Source organism: Diceros bicornis, chromosome 24 (genome assembly GCF_020826845.1).
Source record: "Diceros bicornis minor isolate mBicDic1 chromosome 24, mDicBic1.mat.cur, whole genome shotgun sequence".
Taxonomy (NCBI): Eukaryota; Metazoa; Chordata; class Mammalia; order Perissodactyla; family Rhinocerotidae; genus Diceros; species Diceros bicornis.
Window position 1 is genome coordinate 36809977 of NC_080763.1, and position 19155 is coordinate 36829131.

The window sequence follows — 19155 nt, forward strand, 5'->3', positions numbered from 1 at the left end:
GAATTGACTCTTTTTATTATGTAATATCTCCCTTTATCTCCTGTAATATTCCTTGTTCCTAACTCTACTTTCCAATATAATACAGCTACTCTAGCTTTGTTTTGATTATTGTTTTCATGGTACATAACTTTACTTTTTGTCTACCTATATATTAATATTTAAATAGTTTTCTTGTAAATAGTATATAGTTGTCTTGCTTTTTGTCCAATCTGAAAACCTCTGCATTTTAATTGGGGTGTTTAGACCATTTATATTTAAGGTAATGATTGACATGATTGGAACTATCTTGCTAGTTGTTTTTTATTGTCCCATATGTTCTTTGTTCTTTTTTTCTCTTCCATTCTGCTTTTTTTTTTTAAATTGATGATTCCATTTCATTTCCATTATTGACTGGTTTTTTATGTCTTTTTTTCTTATTTTTTAGTGGTTGTCCTAGGGTTTACAATATAGCTCTTTATTTATCACACTCTATCTTCAAATAACATTATACCAATTGATATATAGTATAAACACCTTAAAACAATATACTTCCATTTCCTCCCCTATCTTTGTGCTATCGTTGTCACACATTTTACTTCTATGTTATAAATCCCACCACTAGTTTTGGTTTAGGCAATTATCTTTTAAAGAAATTAAAAATAAGAAAAAGTATTTTAGGGGCCAGCCCGGTGGCGTAGTGATTAAATTCGCATGCTCCGCTTCAGCAGCCTGGGGTTTCGCAGGTTCGGATCCCAGGCACAGATCTACATACCGCTTATCAAGCCATACTATGGTGGTGTCCCACATATAAAGTAGAGGAAGATGGGCACGGATGTTAGCCCAGGGATAATCTTCCTCAGCAAAAAGAGGATTGACAACAGAGGTTACCTCAGGGCTAATCTTTCTCACCAAAAAAAAAAGAAAAAAAAAAAAGAAAAATTCTTTTATATGTACCCTCGTTGTCACCATTTATAATGATCTTCATTTCATTGTGTAGATCTATATTTTCTTCTGCTTAAAGAACTTTAACATTTTTTGTCATGCATGTCTGTTGGCAATGCATTCTCTCAACTTTTGTTTGTCCTAAAAACACGAAAAGTATTTTGTCTTCTTTATGAAAGATGTTTCAGAATTTTTCATCCAATACTTTAAAGGTGTCTCTCCAATGTCTTCTGGCTTGCATAGTTTCTGATGATAAGTCTTCTGTAACTCTGATCTTTATTCTTCTGTGTTTAAAGTTTCTTTTTCTCCAGCTGTTTCAAGATTTTTGTCTTTGGTTTTCAACAGTTTAACTACGATGTGTCTAAGTATGTGTTTGTATTTATCCTGCTTAGAGTTCTCTGAGATTCTTGGATATGTGACTTGCTGTGTTTCAGTAATTTTGAAAAATTCTTAGCCATTTTCTCTTCAAATATTTCTTCTGTCCCAGTTTCTCTCTCCTTTCCTTCTGGGACACCAAATATGTGTATGATATTTTTCCCACAGCTCCTGGATGCTCTGTTCTGTTTTTTTCCCCACTCTTTTTTTTCTCTTTGTGTTTCTGTCTGAATAATCTCTATTAACCTATCTTCAACAGAAAGATTTTTTTCTTAGCTATATCCAGTCTTCTAAGAAGCCATCAAAAAAGTTCTTCATGTCTTATATTGTGTTTTGTTATTTCTAGCATTTCAATTTTACTTTTTTATATATTCCATCTCTCTGCTGAAATTCCTATCTGTTCATGCATGTTGTATATCTTTTCCAGAATATCCTTTAACAAATTACTCATGGATATTTTAAAGCTCCTATTTGATAGTTCCAATACCTGGGTCATTTATGGGTTTGGTTTTGTTTATTTCTCTTCACAATGGTTTGTTTATTCCTGTTTGTGTGTGTATGTATGTGTATCTCATACTTTTTAATTTAATGCTGATGACTGTATATAGAAAAACAGACTGAGGTAAATACTACTTACACCTGAAAATGGGTACCCCTCTTCCTTTATCAGGCTGTAAGTATGGCAGATTGAATCAATGTAGTCAGTAGTTGAGCTGGGGCTGCGTTTTGTTATTTCTATAGTTACCCCCAATGCACCACAGACTTCAAATTCCTCCAGCATTGGGCTGCTAACTTGTGCTTACTGTGGGGCCTGGGATGCTACAGGGTTTTCCTCGGTGTTTGTATTCCACCCTCAGTTTTTGGCTGTTCCTGTAGGCTTGTGTTACAGAGGGGGTCTCTCTCCATACTCATGCCCCTTTCCCAGGAGTATTCTGCTGTTGCTTGTAACTTGGTGCTGTGTTTGTTATGTGGCTGGTGGTGGGAGGGGGAAATTCTTGGTTCTCCTGGTCCAGCCTCAGTCTTAGGAAGAGTCTGTACACCCAGATCTCAGAGATGAGGCTCATCTTCAAGGATCCCTTTCTGTGCATCTCCCTCCTAGCTCCTAGAATGCCTTCCTGGGACAAGAGCCACCTAACTTCTACCCCCCACCCCCCACCCCAGGATACCTTTGAGCATGATTACACTCCTAGGAGTCCAGGCTCAGCCCAAAACTGAAGTCTCTATTATCAACTCATCTTAATAAATGATGTCATCAACCCAGCTGCCCAAATCAGACATTGGGGAGCAAGCCCTGACATCTTAACACTCTCACATCTAATCTATCCCTCTTAATTATTTCTCAAATTTGTCTGTATCTATCCATTTCCACTACCATTATCTTCATCTAAGCTACCAGTACTTCCTGTTAGATTTCTACAATAGGCTCCCAAATGGAGTCTCCACATCCTCTCTTGCTCCTTTATTCCCTTCCACTCTCAATAAGCCGCCTGAATAACTTTTTATAACACAATCTGGATCATGTTACTCTTATCCTCTTTCTCATATCTCAGGTATCAGCTTGATTGTCACCTTCTCAGGAAGGGCCTTCCCTGACCACCTAACATAAAGCAGGCCTGCTTCTATTATTCTTTCTCACAGCATCCTATTCTATCCCTTCATTGCATTTACGAATGATTTTTTTTTACTTGATTATTGGCTATCTTCCTCCACTGTGTTGCATCCATAAAGTCAGGGGCTACATCTATTTCATTTACTAATATATATATCATAATATATATACCCAGCATCTACTGCATTGTCTGGTGCAGGGTAAGCACTCAAAATATGTAGTAAATGAATGAATGAATAAATTTGCAAAGCCAATCAGACATGCAGAAAAAGGGCAATAAGAAAGTAATCTACTATGCATTAGGCACTATGTGGGTACACAGGCTATCTCATTTATTCCCCCACAAAAACCCACTGTTACACACTATAATCCTCTCTTTACTGAAGGGGAAACTGAGACTGCTCCATTGAGCCAGTTGCCCAAATCACATGGCTAGCAAGTCTTAGAGCTGGTGCTGACACCCAGGTCCACCTGACTCTGCAGTCCAGTTTCTCCCCCTTTGTCCCATCGGTCTGTGTTTGCTTGCAGAGCAAAGTCCAAAAGACAAGAGGTCAGGGTTGCCAGTATGAAGCTTTAGGTTATAAATGGGAAGAATGGGAAAGACACAATGGGGGAGGCAGAGGGAATAATTTAGCTCAGGGTTTACTCTGAAGTCTAAGCACGTGGGTTTAATCCCTTCCTCACAAGGAGCCTCTAACACATGGGCAGGAGCAATGTTTGGCAGTGTTGAAGCCACCACTTGTTCTGTGGATAAACACTTGCCTCTGAGAAGACTGCCAACAAGTATCCTTAACAAATGCAGCCTGCTTTTGCAAAAGCACACACCCAATGACTGAGGAAGCATGATAGCAAGGGGGAAGGGGCCAAAGATGTTAAGTCAAAAGACCCAGGTTCAAGGTCTGGTTCTGACACCCCTCACCATTTGCGGACTTAGGACAACTCCTTTGATCTCTCAGATCTTGACTGTCTTCATCTGTAAAATGGGGATAATAATATCTACCTCACATGATCGTTATGAATTGCAAACGAGAAACTTAATGAGCATATAAACATTATAATCCTTAATAGAGATATGTTAAAGAGTTACTTTCAAATAGGAACAAAATAAGAATATTTTCCACCACCTTTGTTTTTTAACATTGTTTTAGAAAGTCTGGAGATAGGGCATGAGAGAGAGATAAGATGGAAAATATTAGAAAGGAAGAAAACAACAACAACAAAAATCATTCCACTGCCATATATTCATATTCTTAGAAAAATGAAAAGAACCAACTCTCTTTTTATAGAGGAGTTCAATATTGTTGCTAATAATCCTACACAGCTATCCTTGTCAACCTTCAATATTCAGCTCAGGCGTCATCTCTTCCAGGAGCCGTCCCTGAACTTCCACACTGGTGCAAGACCCTTCTCTGGGCTTGTAGAGTTCTCTGAGTGTCCCCACCCAGGCACTCTCCACACTGGTTATGGACCTGTGTCCTCAGGAGATCCTTTCCTAAGGACATGCTCTGTGGCTCATTCATTCTAGTGCCCCTGGTGTTAAGGACAGTGTGCAGAACATAAAAGGCACTCAATAAATGTTTGTGTAATTGAATTAAAGAATCAAAAGCATTGTTATATGTCAAAATGCAATGAAAAAAATAAGGATCCTATTTACAAAGCAACACAAATAGAAAAGATCTGGGAATAAAATAAATCTACCAAAATCTGTAAAACAAAAAGTCTTGAAAACAGAAAGAGATATCATGGTCATAGATGAGTGAAGACTAAATATAATTCTCCAAGTTAACGTATAGAGTTAACCAAAATTCAACCAAATCCCAATAGGATTTTTCTTGAACTCAACAAAATTATTCTAAAATTCATCTAGAAGTATCAACAGAAAAGGACAAAGGATATTCTGAAAAATAAGAGGAATAAGTAGTTACTAATCCTTCAGAGGTTAAAACCCATCATACAAATACTTATTAAACATGTCATATTGGTGCAATATAAGACTAGCAGAACAAAATAGGAAAACCAGAAATTACCATTGTATCTAAAATTTTATTGAATGACTTAAAATACATGACAGAAAATATGATAAAGAGAGATAAGATCATCTTCAAGTGGCACTGAAATTTGGTAAAAACACTTAGAGTCATATCTAATATCATACACCAAAATAAATCCCAAGAAGATTTGGAAATTAAAAGTTTTTTAAAAAAACATGGAAAATGGTTGAAAACTTTTCAAATCCTAGAGGAGGTTTATCCCAGTATTTCAACTTTAAAACAATAAAGTAAATGTAACAAAAAAGGTAATCAGATTCAAATACACACAGATTTAAAATTTATGAGCAACTTAAAAATAGAAAATTACCGATTGGGAAAACATTCAGGACAAATATGATAAAGAGTTAACACATTTATGATATAAACACTTTATTTAAATTGTAAGAAAATCACTACATTCAAAAATTGGACAGAAAGTATAAACAGACAAAAAAGAAATATAACAAAGTTAAACATAAAGTTACCATATGACCTAGTAATTCCACTCCTAAGTATACACACAAGAAAAATGAAAACATTTGTCCACACAAAATCTTGTAAATGAATATTTATAGCAGCATTATTCATAATAGCCAAAAAGTGGAAACATTCCAAATGATGTGTTAAAATGATAAATGGATAAGCACAATGTAATATATCCCTACAACGGCATATTATTTAGCAATAAAAAGAAATGAAGTACTGATACATGCTGCAACATAGGATGAATCTTGAGAACATTATGCTAAGTCAAAGAAGCCAGTCATAAAAGATCATGCATTGTGTAGTTCTATTTATACGAAATGTCCCGAAAATACAGATCTATGGAGACTGGGGAGATTGGAGGTAAATGGGGAGTGACTGCTAATAGGTACAAGGTTTCTTTTTGGGGTGACAAAAATGTTCTGAAATTAAATATTGGTGATGGTTGCACAACTCTGTGAATATATTAAAAACCATTGAATTGTACACTTTAAATGGATGAATTGTACGGTATGTGAATTATATCTCAATAATGCTATAATTTTTTTACAAAAAAGAAAAGTAATATAACTAGTAAGCAAATAGATGGAAAAATTTCAACCTCACCGATAATGAAAGAAACGCAAACTAAAACTGCAAGGTATCATTTTCACCTAGCAAATGAGCAAAATAACTTGTATACAATAGCAACCCAGTCAAGATTGCAAAGCAACCACTATCCTCCTGTACTGCCAAAGGCAGATGTGAGTACCACTTGTAGAAAGCAATTAGACACACTATGTAGTAACAAGAATGGTAAAAATGTCTCCACTTCTGGGAATTTGCCCTTAGGAAACAATGCAGAACAGGGGGGAAAGCTTGGCGTTGCAGCATTATTTATAACAACAGCTTATCCCCAACAATAAGTTAATTATATCATAGAGGCCATCCACTTGGTGAAATATTATATAGCCATGGAAACACTTTGAAGTCTTGACATAAGGTTGAGTGAAAAATGACAGATATAAAACTCTTTAATGCTGTAAAATTATAAGGGCGAAGACTGACCGAGAATATACAAAAATTAAAATTAGCTACTGCTCTTTTCTTGTTTCCAGATTTTTCTCACTCAGTTGTAAGTGTGTTAGCCTCCCATCTCAGTCAGTCAGATGGAAGGCTCCAAGTCGCTGCCTGGACAGTTTCTTGACAGTTTTTAAGGAAGTATTTATTCAGATGTACTACATTAAGCTTTGAACTGTAACCTGCTGCGTTGGCTTGACTGAAACGATGGGGACTGGAAAGGGGGAGGGAAGGAAGATCTGTCTTTTCTTCACTGTCCCGCATTTTAAAGCCAAAAGCACAGCCACAGGGACTCCAGAGTCACACCCTGCCTTTCTCAACAGCAGCGCTGGGTACTTTCCTAAGACCCAGTTTGAATTCCGGTTTGAATTCAAGACACACAGTAAACTGAATCTAATCCAGTTCGCATCCAACACCTCAGCTATGTCCCTGCAAGGTCTTCCTGGAGGGAGGACGTAATCAACTCAAGTATGACCATGCTGACTGGTGCACTCCTTGATGAACAGAGGAAATCTGGGCTGGGCCCTGCAATATTTGGGGACCAGCTGTTTCTTTTCAAAACTTCAGCACTAAACAGCCCATAAAAAGTCTACGGATGTCCCATAACTTAGCCTTAACTTCTTTTCTAAAATAAGGTGTAAAGGAATGAAAGGTCAGCAGAAGGTAAAGTTCCACCCTGGCACCGCTTCTGCTCAGGAAAGCCATAACCAGCTGGTTGGCTGATGCACGCAAAGGACAGAGACAGGATGATTTCATTTGCCAAAAGCAGGGCTCATGTTATGATAGTCAAGGATGAGGTCATCTTTATTCCTATCATTGCACCACTAGACGCTCCTTGTGGGGCGGATAACTTTATTTACTGTTGGCATAATGCCACCATCTGAAGATAAACTAATCAAGCCCATCCTCTGTCATTTCTAATTCTATCTGCTGTAATTTGATTTATTTGATTAAATTATTCTACATGCACAATTTTAGAGGTATCTTGTATTCCCCTTCAGAGAACAAGCTATCACAGAAAATTAGATGTCTCTGTAACTCTAATATAACAAGGACAACACTAAGCAAATATTTAATGCACACGGCTTTCATATATTTAGACTGTCTGTGGCCCTGCCTCCCGTTTGGAACAAGGGGGGAGAATGACACATGGAAAGCTCCTAGCATACTGGCTGGAAAGCACTGGTGGCTCACTGGTTCTCTATCCCCAGACAAGTCTGGCAGTATTAGCCCCACCATGAAAATGGGAAATGATTGGACCAAGGGCAAACAGTCAGGAGGGAACAGGAGTCCAGAACCCAGATGGGATACGGGGACTCCTGGCAAGATGTTGTCCCATTAGCTTCTGCACAAGAAAGGGAAAATCAAATTCTCCTGAAAAAATTACTCCCTTAACATTCCCCTAAAAATTCTTTAACATTTTAAATAAAACAGTGTGTTTATAATGGTCCAGATTTTTATCTAAATATCTGAAATCTTCTCAGGTTAGGAAAGATCCCACTGCCAGGTGACACAGGAACAGATAACAACACAAAACTAACATTTACTGGGTGCTAACCATATACTGGGAAGTACGTGGGTTAACCCATTTTATCCTCATGACAGCCTTATGGCAATTATTATTGCCGTTTTCCAGATGAGGATCCTGAGGAAGCACAGAGAGGCTGAGTAATGCCAGGATCCCAACACCAGCAGTCGCTGTACTGCTGTGCTCTGCTGCCTCTCACAGCTTAAGTTAGCCGCCTCGAGGGGAAGCCAAGGTCAGCCTCCTCTCTGAAGAGTCAGTGCCCTTCAGGAAGCAAACAAATCTAACATCACGGAACATACCCACCATCAGAGAAACTCAGAGAATGGGGTGCCTCAGAAACACGAATTGTTGGCTCCAGATGATGAAAAAACACACGCCACAATACTCCAAACTGTCCTCAAAAGTTCTCAAATTTTATTCTTGCTGGTGAGTGAAGTTAAGAGCCAACACTAATAAATAAAATGCCAAAAGGTCCTGGCAAACAGAAGTTTCTTCGCTATAGCATGGCCAGGAAATGAGAGGAAAACCACGAACGACTGCCTCCGCCCAGCAGAACAAGTAAAGGAACAGAGCACGTGGGAGTTTCTATGACCCAGAAAATCAAAGCACTGTTTACCTAAACTTGCCCCAGTCTTTTACTTCTTTCAGATTCTATTTCCCTAACACTTCTGTTTTCAGTTTAGCATAATTCTTAAAAGTCACTTAAGTTAAAAAATTAAAGAAAAAAAAAAGCCAAGCAAGTATCTTCTGCATAGTACCATTATCTGGCCTCATAAAAACCCCTGAACTTCCACCTAGCCCAGCGGTCACTTAAGGAAGGTCATTTTTCCCCTAGACTTCTCATCAATCAACAGATAATTTCTTGAGCACCTAGTACAGTCAAAACAGATGTTTGGTTCATTCAATCTCTCTCTCAATTCAGTCTCTCTAATATCCCAGCTTGCTGGATCTGGGGAGGCCCACAGTGGTTTCCTACAAAGGAAAACTGATACTGGAAAATCACAGCCAGAAACGTGCAAGCCATCTACATATCCTGAGATTGAACCCTGAGCTGAGGCTGCTTCCCCATGCTACTAAGAGCTCCCTTGGGCAAATACTTACTGAGCTCTTTCTATATAAAAAGGTGCGGGAGACTACACAGTTCTGTATTGTTTGTAGCAGCCTGGGATAATGAAGTGAGTGATCGCTGAACTAAGTGTCAGAACAGTTGAGTTCTAACCCTAGCTTTGGCCCTAACTTCCTGTGTGTCCTCCCTTTCTGGGCCTCCATTTTCTTCTCAAAGTCTAACATCCTATAATCACTGTTTCCCCAAAACCACAAAAAAATATTTCTTTTAAATACTATGATTAACTGAGTCTCTCTGGTGGTCTGGCTAAAGAAGCCAGTGGGGAACAGGTAGCTATAAACAAACACGGCAGGAAGTACATCCAGATCTGCCAATTCCCTCCTCATTAAAGATACATGTAACAGATGAACCTCCTTTCCCCCAGCCAGGAAAAGCAGCCCCAACACGATAGGGCTGAACAGTTGGAGAGTAAGGTGCAAAAAAAGAGCCCCTAATGGCAAGGGCTGTGGGCTCAACAAGAAGAGCTTAGCTGGGGTAAGCAGACTTCTCCACTGCCAAGCACTAGCTATCAAGGAGGCAGACAGTGAAAATAATGTGCATTTTAAAAGCAAGCTGCATGACCATTTCTCTAAAGATCATATCATAAATTCTCAATAACAAAAAAATTCCTTTCTCATAGCAGCCTTCTGATAGAACAACATTTTGGCAAGATGGTCGAATATCTTCCTAAATTCCCAGACATCGTGAACCATGATTTATAATCCATTCTGGTGGAGAACAGGTCCAATGCCACTCCCATTGGTCTCTCCACCTGTTCTCTGTGGCTCTCACCCTACTCTCCCTGCCCCTTAAAAGGCAATTCTGATCTTCATCACACACATCAACACACTATGAAAATATTTACCAAAAAAATTACTTCCAGTCTGTACACTTCTAAAATAATGAAAACTAACAAGATTTTGGTAGTCCCTCTCTATTCTAATCCTTAAGGAAACAGAGAACCCATAAAATTGATGGGAAACAAGACTTTGATCATTTTCAAAGTCTCACAGGATTTCTCATCATTTCAAACTATCTCACAGGATACACCTCTGGGTCTGAAGGGGGAAATATCAGTGTTAAGCCTTGGTTAGAACTCCAGGAAACTCCACTATGGGCAGAGATGACTAGGAGCTACCATTATTAGTAAAAATTAGTGACATTTACCAAGAATTCAATATGTTCCTGAATCTGGGCTAAGCATCTTTATTTACATGACCTTTTATAATCCCCACAAGAACTCCATGAAGTAGGAACTATTATTATGCTCCTTTCACAGACAGGAAAACTGAGGCAGAGAGGTGAGGAACTTAAGAGTAGAGCCAAAAGTCTTTCGGCTCTACTCTTCTAAACAGACAAGTTGCCCACACCTCCCTGGTGCCGTTCCACTTCCAACTTCCTCTGGCCGAGGGTGTGAGCTCAGGGCCTCTCGTTCCCTCCCTCTCTGCTCAGGTGGCCCTCTTGTCAGTTGCTGGTTTCATTCCACACACCATCAGCAAACCACTGATTGCTGGGAGAAAACCATCCCAGATGGTCTCAGGGGATACCCAACCTGCTCCAAGCAGGTCAGTTGAGAGTCCCCAGCAGACCTTTCTCATGACCATCGAGGTAAAGCCTCCCAAACCCCAGAGGTCCACACAAGTACAAATGAAGCTCAACCCATTTTGTACAGAACAAGAATAATTAGCCACTTCAGGGCACCGAGGGTATAAGCAGATGCATATTATCATTTCTGCTCTGAGGATATTAACATGCTTCCCAAACACTGACCCATCTATTTTCACAAAGTGCCACCATCTCCTTAGCATTAAAGAAGATAAGTAAGGTTTTGCATCCAGAGGCACACAGGCTGAAGGCTTTCCAGAGGTTGACCACAGTTCTGTATGATCTGATTTGAAATTTTTTTAAATTATCAACTGGAATGAACACACAGTCCTCACTTACCTTTTCTATCTCTTGGAGGTACAGGAGTGCAATGTCCCCAGCTTTCTCATAACACGTGATGACATCCTGCTCCCGGTCCACATGGAGATTACTGGTAGAAGAGGAAATAGGCAACTTCTCTAAGCAAAGTCCTAAAAAAATCGAACATACAAAAACTGGGTGAGTTGTTTTTCCTGGGGCTTAATTTTTTTAATATTGCTCTAGGGGGCCAGAAAATCTTGACAGTAGTGTTAGTGTTCTGATTTTGTTCATATTTTTCAGTTTTTTGGCTATTCTTAGTCCTTTGCATTTCCACATAAATTCTGCTTGTTAATTTCTAAAAAAAAAAAAGTTGGCTAAGATTTTGATTGAGATTATGCTGAATTTATAGATCAATATGGGGAGAAATGGCATCTTAACAATATCGAGTTTTCTGACCCATAAACACAGTATTTCTCTTCATTTATGTAGGTCATCTTGAACATCTCTCAGCAATGGTTTGTAGTTTTCAGTGTACATGCCTTGCAAACCTTTTCTCAGATTTACTCTTATGTATTTCATGTTTATTATGCTGTTGTAAGTGGTATTGTTTTAATTTCAATTTCCTTCTCTTCATTGTTGTATATAGAAACAAAATAGATTTTTGAATACTGATCTTGTATTCTGTAACCTTGTTAAATTCTACTTATTAGTTCTCCTACTGTTTTTGTATATTCCATCAGAATTTCTAAAGACAATCATGCTATTTGCAAATAAAGACAGTTTTACCTCTTCCTTTCCAATCTGGATGCCTTTTACTTCTATTGCCTTATTGCACTAAGAACCTCCAGCACAATGGTCAGAGCAGACATCCTTATCTCATTCCTGATCTTAGGAAGAAAGCATTCAGTCTTTCACCATTAAGTTTGATGTTAACTGTGAGTTTTTCATAGATGTCCTTTATTAAATTGAGGAAGATCCCTTCTATACCAATTTTGCTATGAGTTTATGTCAAGAACAGATGCCAGACTTTTTCAAATCCTTTTTCTGTGTCTATTGAGATAATCATATGGCTTTTTCTCTTTTACTTTTTTAATCTGGTGAATTACATTGACTGGTTTTCAAATGTTAAACCAAACTTCCTCTCCTGAGACAAACCCCATTGACCATGATGTATTATCCTTTTTTATATCATTAAATTTGATTTGTTAAAATTTTGCTTGGAATTTTTTTCATCTATGTTCATGAGGAATATTTGTCTGTAGTTTCCTTGTAATGTCTCTGTCTGGTTTTGGTATTAGGGTAAATGCTAACCTCATAAAATGACTTGAGAAGTATTTGCTCCTCTTCAATTTTCTGGAAGAGTTTGTGTAGAATTCTTATTTTGTTCTTAAATGTTTGGTAGAATTTACCAGTGAAGCCATTTGTGGAAAGCTTTTTAACTACAAATTCAATTTGTGTGATATAGGATTGTTGAGACGATCTCTTTCTTCTTACGTGAACTTTGGTAATTTCTATCTTCCATTTCTTCTGAAGTGTTAAATTTATTGATACAGTGTTATTTATAGTATTCCCTAATCCTTTTAATATCTGTAGAATCTCTAGTGATGGCACCTCTCTCATTCCTTTTTATCCTGAACAGTCTGGATAATGGTTTATCAGTTTTATTGAAATTCTCAATAAACATCTTTTGATTTCATTGATTTTGTTTTCACTGATTTTTCTCTGTTGTCTTTCTGTTTTCTATTTCATTTATGTCTGCTCTGATTTTTATTATTTCCTTTCTTGTGTGTACATTTGATTTGATTTACTCGCCCTTTTCTAGTTTGTCAAGGTGGGAACTAAAGTATAAATCTGAGACCTTTTTTCTTCCCTAATATAAGCACTTAGTTATAAATTTCTCCCTAAGTACTGCTTTAGCAGTATCCTACAAAATTTGATACGTTGTGTTTTTATTTTCATTCAGTTCACATAAATATTTTCTAAGTTAACTTTTGATTTCTTCTTTAGAAATGTGTTATTTCGTTTCCAAATACCTGGGAATTTTCCAAAATCTTTCTATTATTGATTTCTAAACTAATTCCATTATGGTCTATATAGTGAAGGGCTAAGTGGGCTTGGGATGTTCAAACTCTGCACATTCCAAAGAACTGTGCCCTTGATCAGCTCCTGGGAGAGAACTTCTAAGCCCTTGGAGTATCCTATCTGATAAGGGTATCTTTGTATATCTGGGGTCTCGGGCCACATCAGATAGCTACACTTACAGTCAGATTTATGGGCCACACTATATCAGTCTGACCTCTGGAGGGGCTGGAAACTGAATAATTAAGGTCAGTTCCATGGGCACTCCACGCCTACATAACTGAGCCCCAATAAAGACCCTAGACACCAAGGCTCCAGTGAGCTTCCCTGATTGGCGATACCCCATAAGCGTTGCCCCACATCATTGCTGGGAGAATTAAGTCCTGTCCATATGACCCCACTGGGAGAAGACCACTGAAAGCTTGAACCTGGTCTCTCCTGGACTCTGCCTTAAGCACCTTTTGCTTTTAATTTTAATCTGTAGCCTTTTGTTGTAATAAACTGTAACCATGAGTATAATAGCTTTTCTGAGTTCTGTGAGTTTTTCTAGTGAATCACTGACCTGAGGGTGGTCTTGGAATCCCTGACACAGACCAGAGAACATACTTGAACCCTTCCAATTTGCTGAAACTTGTTCCTGGCCCAGAATATAGTCAATCTTGGTAAATGTTCCATTACAGTTGAAAAGAATGTGTATTCTGTTGTTGGGTGGAGTGTCATATAAATGTCAATTAGGTCAAATTGGTAGATTGTGTTCTTCCAGGGTTTTATATCCTTACTGATCATCTGTCTACTTGTTCTATCATTTATTGGAACAAGGGTATTCAAGTCTCCGAGCAGAACCATCAGTGGTTGCTTTAGGGTTTAACTTATCCCCGTCTACTTCAAATGATATTATACCACTTCACATATAGTATAACACTGTTGCAATTGCATACTTCCATTCCTCTCTTTCCAGTCTTTATTCTCTTATTGTGTACATTTTACTTTTACATAGGTTATAAATCTCACCCTACATGGTTATTATTTTTATCGAAATGGCCAATTACCTTTTTTTTTTTTTCAAATTTTTTTCCCCCCAAAGCCCCAGTAGATAGTTGTATGTCATAGTTGCACATCCTTTTAGTTGCTGTATGTGGGACGCGGCCTCAGCATGGCCAGAGAAGCGGTGCGTCGGTGCGCACCCGGGATCCGAACCTGGGCTGCCAGTAGCGGAGCGCGCACACTTAACCGCTAAGCCCCGGGGCCGGCCCATGGCCAATTATCTTTTAAAGACACTTAAATAAGAAGGAAAAACTCACATAGTCACCAACATAGCTATGATTTCCAGTGCTCTTCGTTCCTTTGTGTAGATTCGTATTTCCTTCTGGGATCATTTTCCTTCTATCTAAAGGCATTCACTTAACATTTCTTATAGTGCAGTTCAGCTGATGATTTCTTTCAGCCACTCTGTGTCTGAAAAAGGCTTTATTTGGTCTTCATTTTGAGAGACATTTTCACTGAATATGTAATTCAGGTTTGACAGTTTGCCCCCCACACACACACTCTAAAGGTGTTGCTCCACTGTATTCTTATCTGCATGGTTTCTGACAACAAATCTGCCATCACTTGTATGTTTGTTCATCTGCATGTAATGTGTCTTTTTTTTTTTTTTGGCTGCTTTTAAGATTTTCTCTTTATTACTAGTTGTGAGCAATTTGGATTACAAAGTGCTTTGGTTTAGTTTTCTTCATGTTTCTTGTGCTTGGGCTTCATTGAGCTTTCTCGATCTGAGGGTTTATAGTTTTCATAAAATTTGAAAAACATTCAGCCATTATTTCTTCAAAATTTTTTATGTTACCCTCCACCCTCCTTAGGGGACTCCAATTACACACATATTAGGCCACTCGAGGTTGTCCCACAGTTCATTTATGCTCTTTCCACTTTTAAAAGAAAATTTTTTTCTCTCTTTTATTTTGGATAGTTTCTATTGCTATGTCTTCAAGTTCACTAATCTTTTCTTTAATGTCTAATCTGCCATTAATCACATCTAGTATGTTTTTCATCCCAGACATTGTAGTTTTCATCTCTAGAAACTTGACTTAGGTTTATTTATTTGTTTATTTTTTTTGTGAGGAAGATCAGCCCTAAGCCAACATCCATGCCAATCCTCCTCTTTTTGCTGAGGAAGACTGGTCCTGAGCTCAGATCCGTGTCGATCTTCCTCCACTTTATGTGGGACACTGCCACAGCACGGCCTGACAAGCGGTGCATCGGTGCGCGCCCAGGATCCGAACCCTGGCTGCCAGCAGTGGAGTGCACGCACTTAACTGCTACGCCACGGGCTGGCCCTGACTTAGGTTTATTTTTATCCTCCATGTCTCTACTAAACTTTTTAAACAGAAGGAATACAGTTATAATACTGTTTTAATGTCCCTCCAGTCCTAGATGTTCAATATTCATGTCTTTTCCACTTAGAGCCAGAGTTGTTTAAGCAGCTGCAAAAAAAAAAAAAAGCAGCCTCTCTCCAGGGTGAGCTTTATTACAACCTCCTGGAATTTTCTTTGAAGGAGAACACAAGATTAACTGAATGAACTCAATGGGAGTATCAATTGAGTTTATTTATATAAAGCACTTGTGGGAGATCAAGATTTGGCCACTCTGAAATATATCTCTTTACCTTGATTGTTTTCTCTGAAGGACATTTGACCTCCCCCACTAACTGCCTAAAGAATTTGACATGGTGGCTCCTTCCTGGAACAGATCTTCTATCATGATGGCTATAAAGATAATGTAAAATAGATGTTACAATGGGAGGGGCACCAAGCCTCTTTTATCAAAAAAACTCTGTCTCTCCCTGACCACATTATCTATAGATGACCCCGAAAAGAATTGTCCTCCTGCCCTCTGAAGTCCCAGGCCACTACCCACCCCCAACACGCTCCTCGCCTTTAGCTGCAATACTTAAGCAAGCAGCTTAGACAGAGGGACGAGTTGCTCATTTCTGAGCTTCTCCCATGTATACATGTTATTAAACTTGGTATTATTTTCTCCTGCTAACCTGTCTTGTTGATTATTTGGCCAGCCAGAAGAACCTTAAGGGAAAGGGCAGAGGGAGATTCTCCCTCTTCCCCCTACAGTTTTGGCGTAGTCGCCAGGAGCCACGCTGGCTGGCAAGTTGCCTTCTCTGGCTGGAAGACCTGCCTTCTCCCTGGACTACTGCAGATGATGAGATACGGGAACGCCTGACGAAAGCCGGCAAAAGGTAAGACTTCTTACCACGTCAGCCTCCTGGAATCTCTATCTGCGGAGTCCGGCGGAAGGAAGTGGTGAGAATTTTTTCTCTTTCTAAATTTAGATTGGCAGGAGAAAATATTTGGGAAACTAGTTTCTTGGGCTTTTAGTGACTCTTGGTTTAAATTTGGTAGAGTACTCTTGGTTTTGATCTTGATCCCTTTTCCTCCCAGAGTAGTCTCTGTCTTGTTCTGTGTCCTGAGAACTTGGCTTTGTGACCAGTGAGAATATTCTCCTTGGTCTCCACCATACGGAAGGAGCATTTACCGGAGTGCACCTTGGTGGCCAGTCGAGTAGACTGGGGTTCCGAACTGTCTCTTTGTCCGGCTGTGCCAAGCTCTCAGGGGAGTTTGTCATAAAAGGCCCAGTCCATAAGGGCTTTTGTCGTCTTTACCTTCGTTGCTTGTTAGTGCTGGAAAAATCCCATTCCAGTATCGCCTGCCCGGTGTCACAGATTAGCGGGTCTGTGACTGGAGGCGTCCCACACTGTTGTGGGAGACCGGAGACACCGTTTTCACTACACCATCCTTACCGCCTGTGCAACGAAGGTCTTTACTTTCTCTGAATATCTTTGGGAGTGAATTCTCTGGATCCAGGGGGCTACATCATCTGCGCCCTCACCAGGGATGCCTCTTGCATCCATGGTAGATTTATTCTAAGCGTGGAAAGTTACCTCCGGGTCTTTCCTTAAAAAGGCTTATTGGTTCGAGTCACTATTGGAATAAATATACAAGTGAAGATCCTACTGTCAATGGCCAGACGACGGATCCTTTGAATTGGAAAAACTTCTAAATTGGGGGAAAAAAAATGTTTTGAGAGCTCTCACATAATTGCTTAATTGGTACCTAAAAATTAAGGCCAAAAAAAAAGAAGGAAAAAATTTGACTAGTCTTAAGATCTTGACTCAGGTTACAATTGAATTGAGAACATGTAAAAGTGTAAGTGTTGATAAGATTATAAAGGTTGGAATGTTTGAGCTAATTTTATATAAAGCGGTTACATCAACTTTGCCTGAGTATGTTTTAAAATGTCTGACTGGGAATGCTTCCCTTGTCCAAAATTAGAAGACCAAGACCTATTGATAAAAATCTTAATGATAACCATGTTTAAAGGTATAAGAAGTGATAAAAATTGCATGAAATTTTGTAGAAAAAAACTGATGTTATTTCTATTACAGAACTGGTTAACAAAAATAGTAATTTAAATGATGGCTAATTTTATCTAATGTCTTATGAAGTCTTGTAGGCAATCTAAATAATTATTGGGAATAAGTAACTAAATAGTTGTGAAAAAGATGAATGTTGGATGAACTTTAAACAATAATTATGTGTTACGGTGGTTACAGCTTCCAAACTCTTTTTGGTGACTTAAAACTTGAGAGTTTTGCTAAGTTTTATGATAAAAATACTCTGAGTATCATCATTTCCAAATAACATAAGATATTAGACATAAATTGCTAAATGTACATTTGTCTACTTTTGGCTTTTCATTACAGGAAAACTAAAAGGTGTTTTGGGTCTATTGGTAAACATGTGTTTTATTAAAAAATTGTACTATAAATTAACATATTTCTAGAAATTATGAAGTGTTTATAAATTTTCCAAGCCACAAGATACTAATGTAAAAAAAAGTTTATAATTGTTTAGTTTTTACTTACAAATTAAGGTTTCTAAGGGTTAAAATTTCTAATTAATATATGTGATTGAGGCTACTAAAAATTAAGAAAAATATGTCTGTGTACAAGGAAAGTAAGATGTATAAAGAAGGAAAAAAAATGGAAATATTTTGTTTGATTGATTAAGAAAGATAAATTTGTCCTCAAGTACTAGGAGGGAAAAGAAAGACATGGGACAAATTCTGAATGTAAAAAGAAAGTTATAGAAGGTTTGTGGAAGAGGAATTCTGGAAAAGGAGTTTTTGAATGGTCAAGTTGGTTAAGATTGAAATGAATTTAATTAAGTAAATGAGTTTTAATAGCAGAAGTAAGCTGGTGCAAAATTGAAATTTCTCGTAAAAGGATAATTTGCTTAAACTTGATAAAGAGGTTATAAAAGATTTTTCTTTACCTTTGAGTAAGTCTACCTAAAAAAAAAACCTGTTAAAATAATTTCCTACGTTAAAAAGACTGAGGTCTCGCTATTAAGGCTTTTTGGACTGTTAATGCTCTGTTTGCTTTGATTGTTTATATTTTTGACAAGCTCCACCAAAATTCATATCTTAAATAAAGTCTTTTTTTTACTTTTTTTTCTTTGAGAATTTTCAAAGGGCCCTGGAACTTCTCAAAGAAATTTGCTCTCTTAAGGAGAAAGATACTAAACTTATTAGGCTTATTCAATATGTTCAATTACATGGAAAGCATTGTCAAAACAGTGATGATAAGCCTGCTTAGGTGCTATTATGTGGGCAAATGTTATTGACATAGGTGTTTTAAAATTGTATAACATTACTAAAATTCTGATCTGTCCTGGTTATCAGTCATAATTCTGGTTATTATTATTTTAAAGTGTTGTATGTCACAAAATTAACCAAATTTCTCTGTCAATTGCCATTTTGAGGTCTTGTTCTTTACAGACTTATTTCTTTGCTCTAATGCTTTTGCAAAATATATTTCAACTTCAGAAAAATTCATGGAAAGGACTCTGATATTTACACTGGAATACAGGTTTCTGACAAACTTTCTGATCATAAAACTGAACTTGGTAAGAAATTACAGAAATCTGATGGAGAAACTGACTTCATGAAGCTGCTCACAAAAAGACTGGGATCGAGAATGGATTACACGGGACTA

The 19155-nt window shown here is 38.0% G+C and overlaps 1 protein-coding gene across 5 annotated transcripts in view; it reads right to left on the minus strand.

Moving 5' to 3' along the window:
- TTC7B (tetratricopeptide repeat domain 7B) overlaps window positions 1–19155 on the minus strand; it is a 253328-nt gene that overhangs the window by 178935 nt on the left and 55238 nt on the right. For all 5 annotated transcript variants that reach the window (XM_058567546.1, XM_058567542.1, XM_058567543.1 and 2 more), the window contains exon 4: window positions 11055–11185. In XM_058567546.1, coding sequence (XP_058423529.1) covers window positions 11055–11185 — 131 coding nt within the window. The remainder of the gene's footprint in view (window positions 1–11054; window positions 11186–19155) is intronic.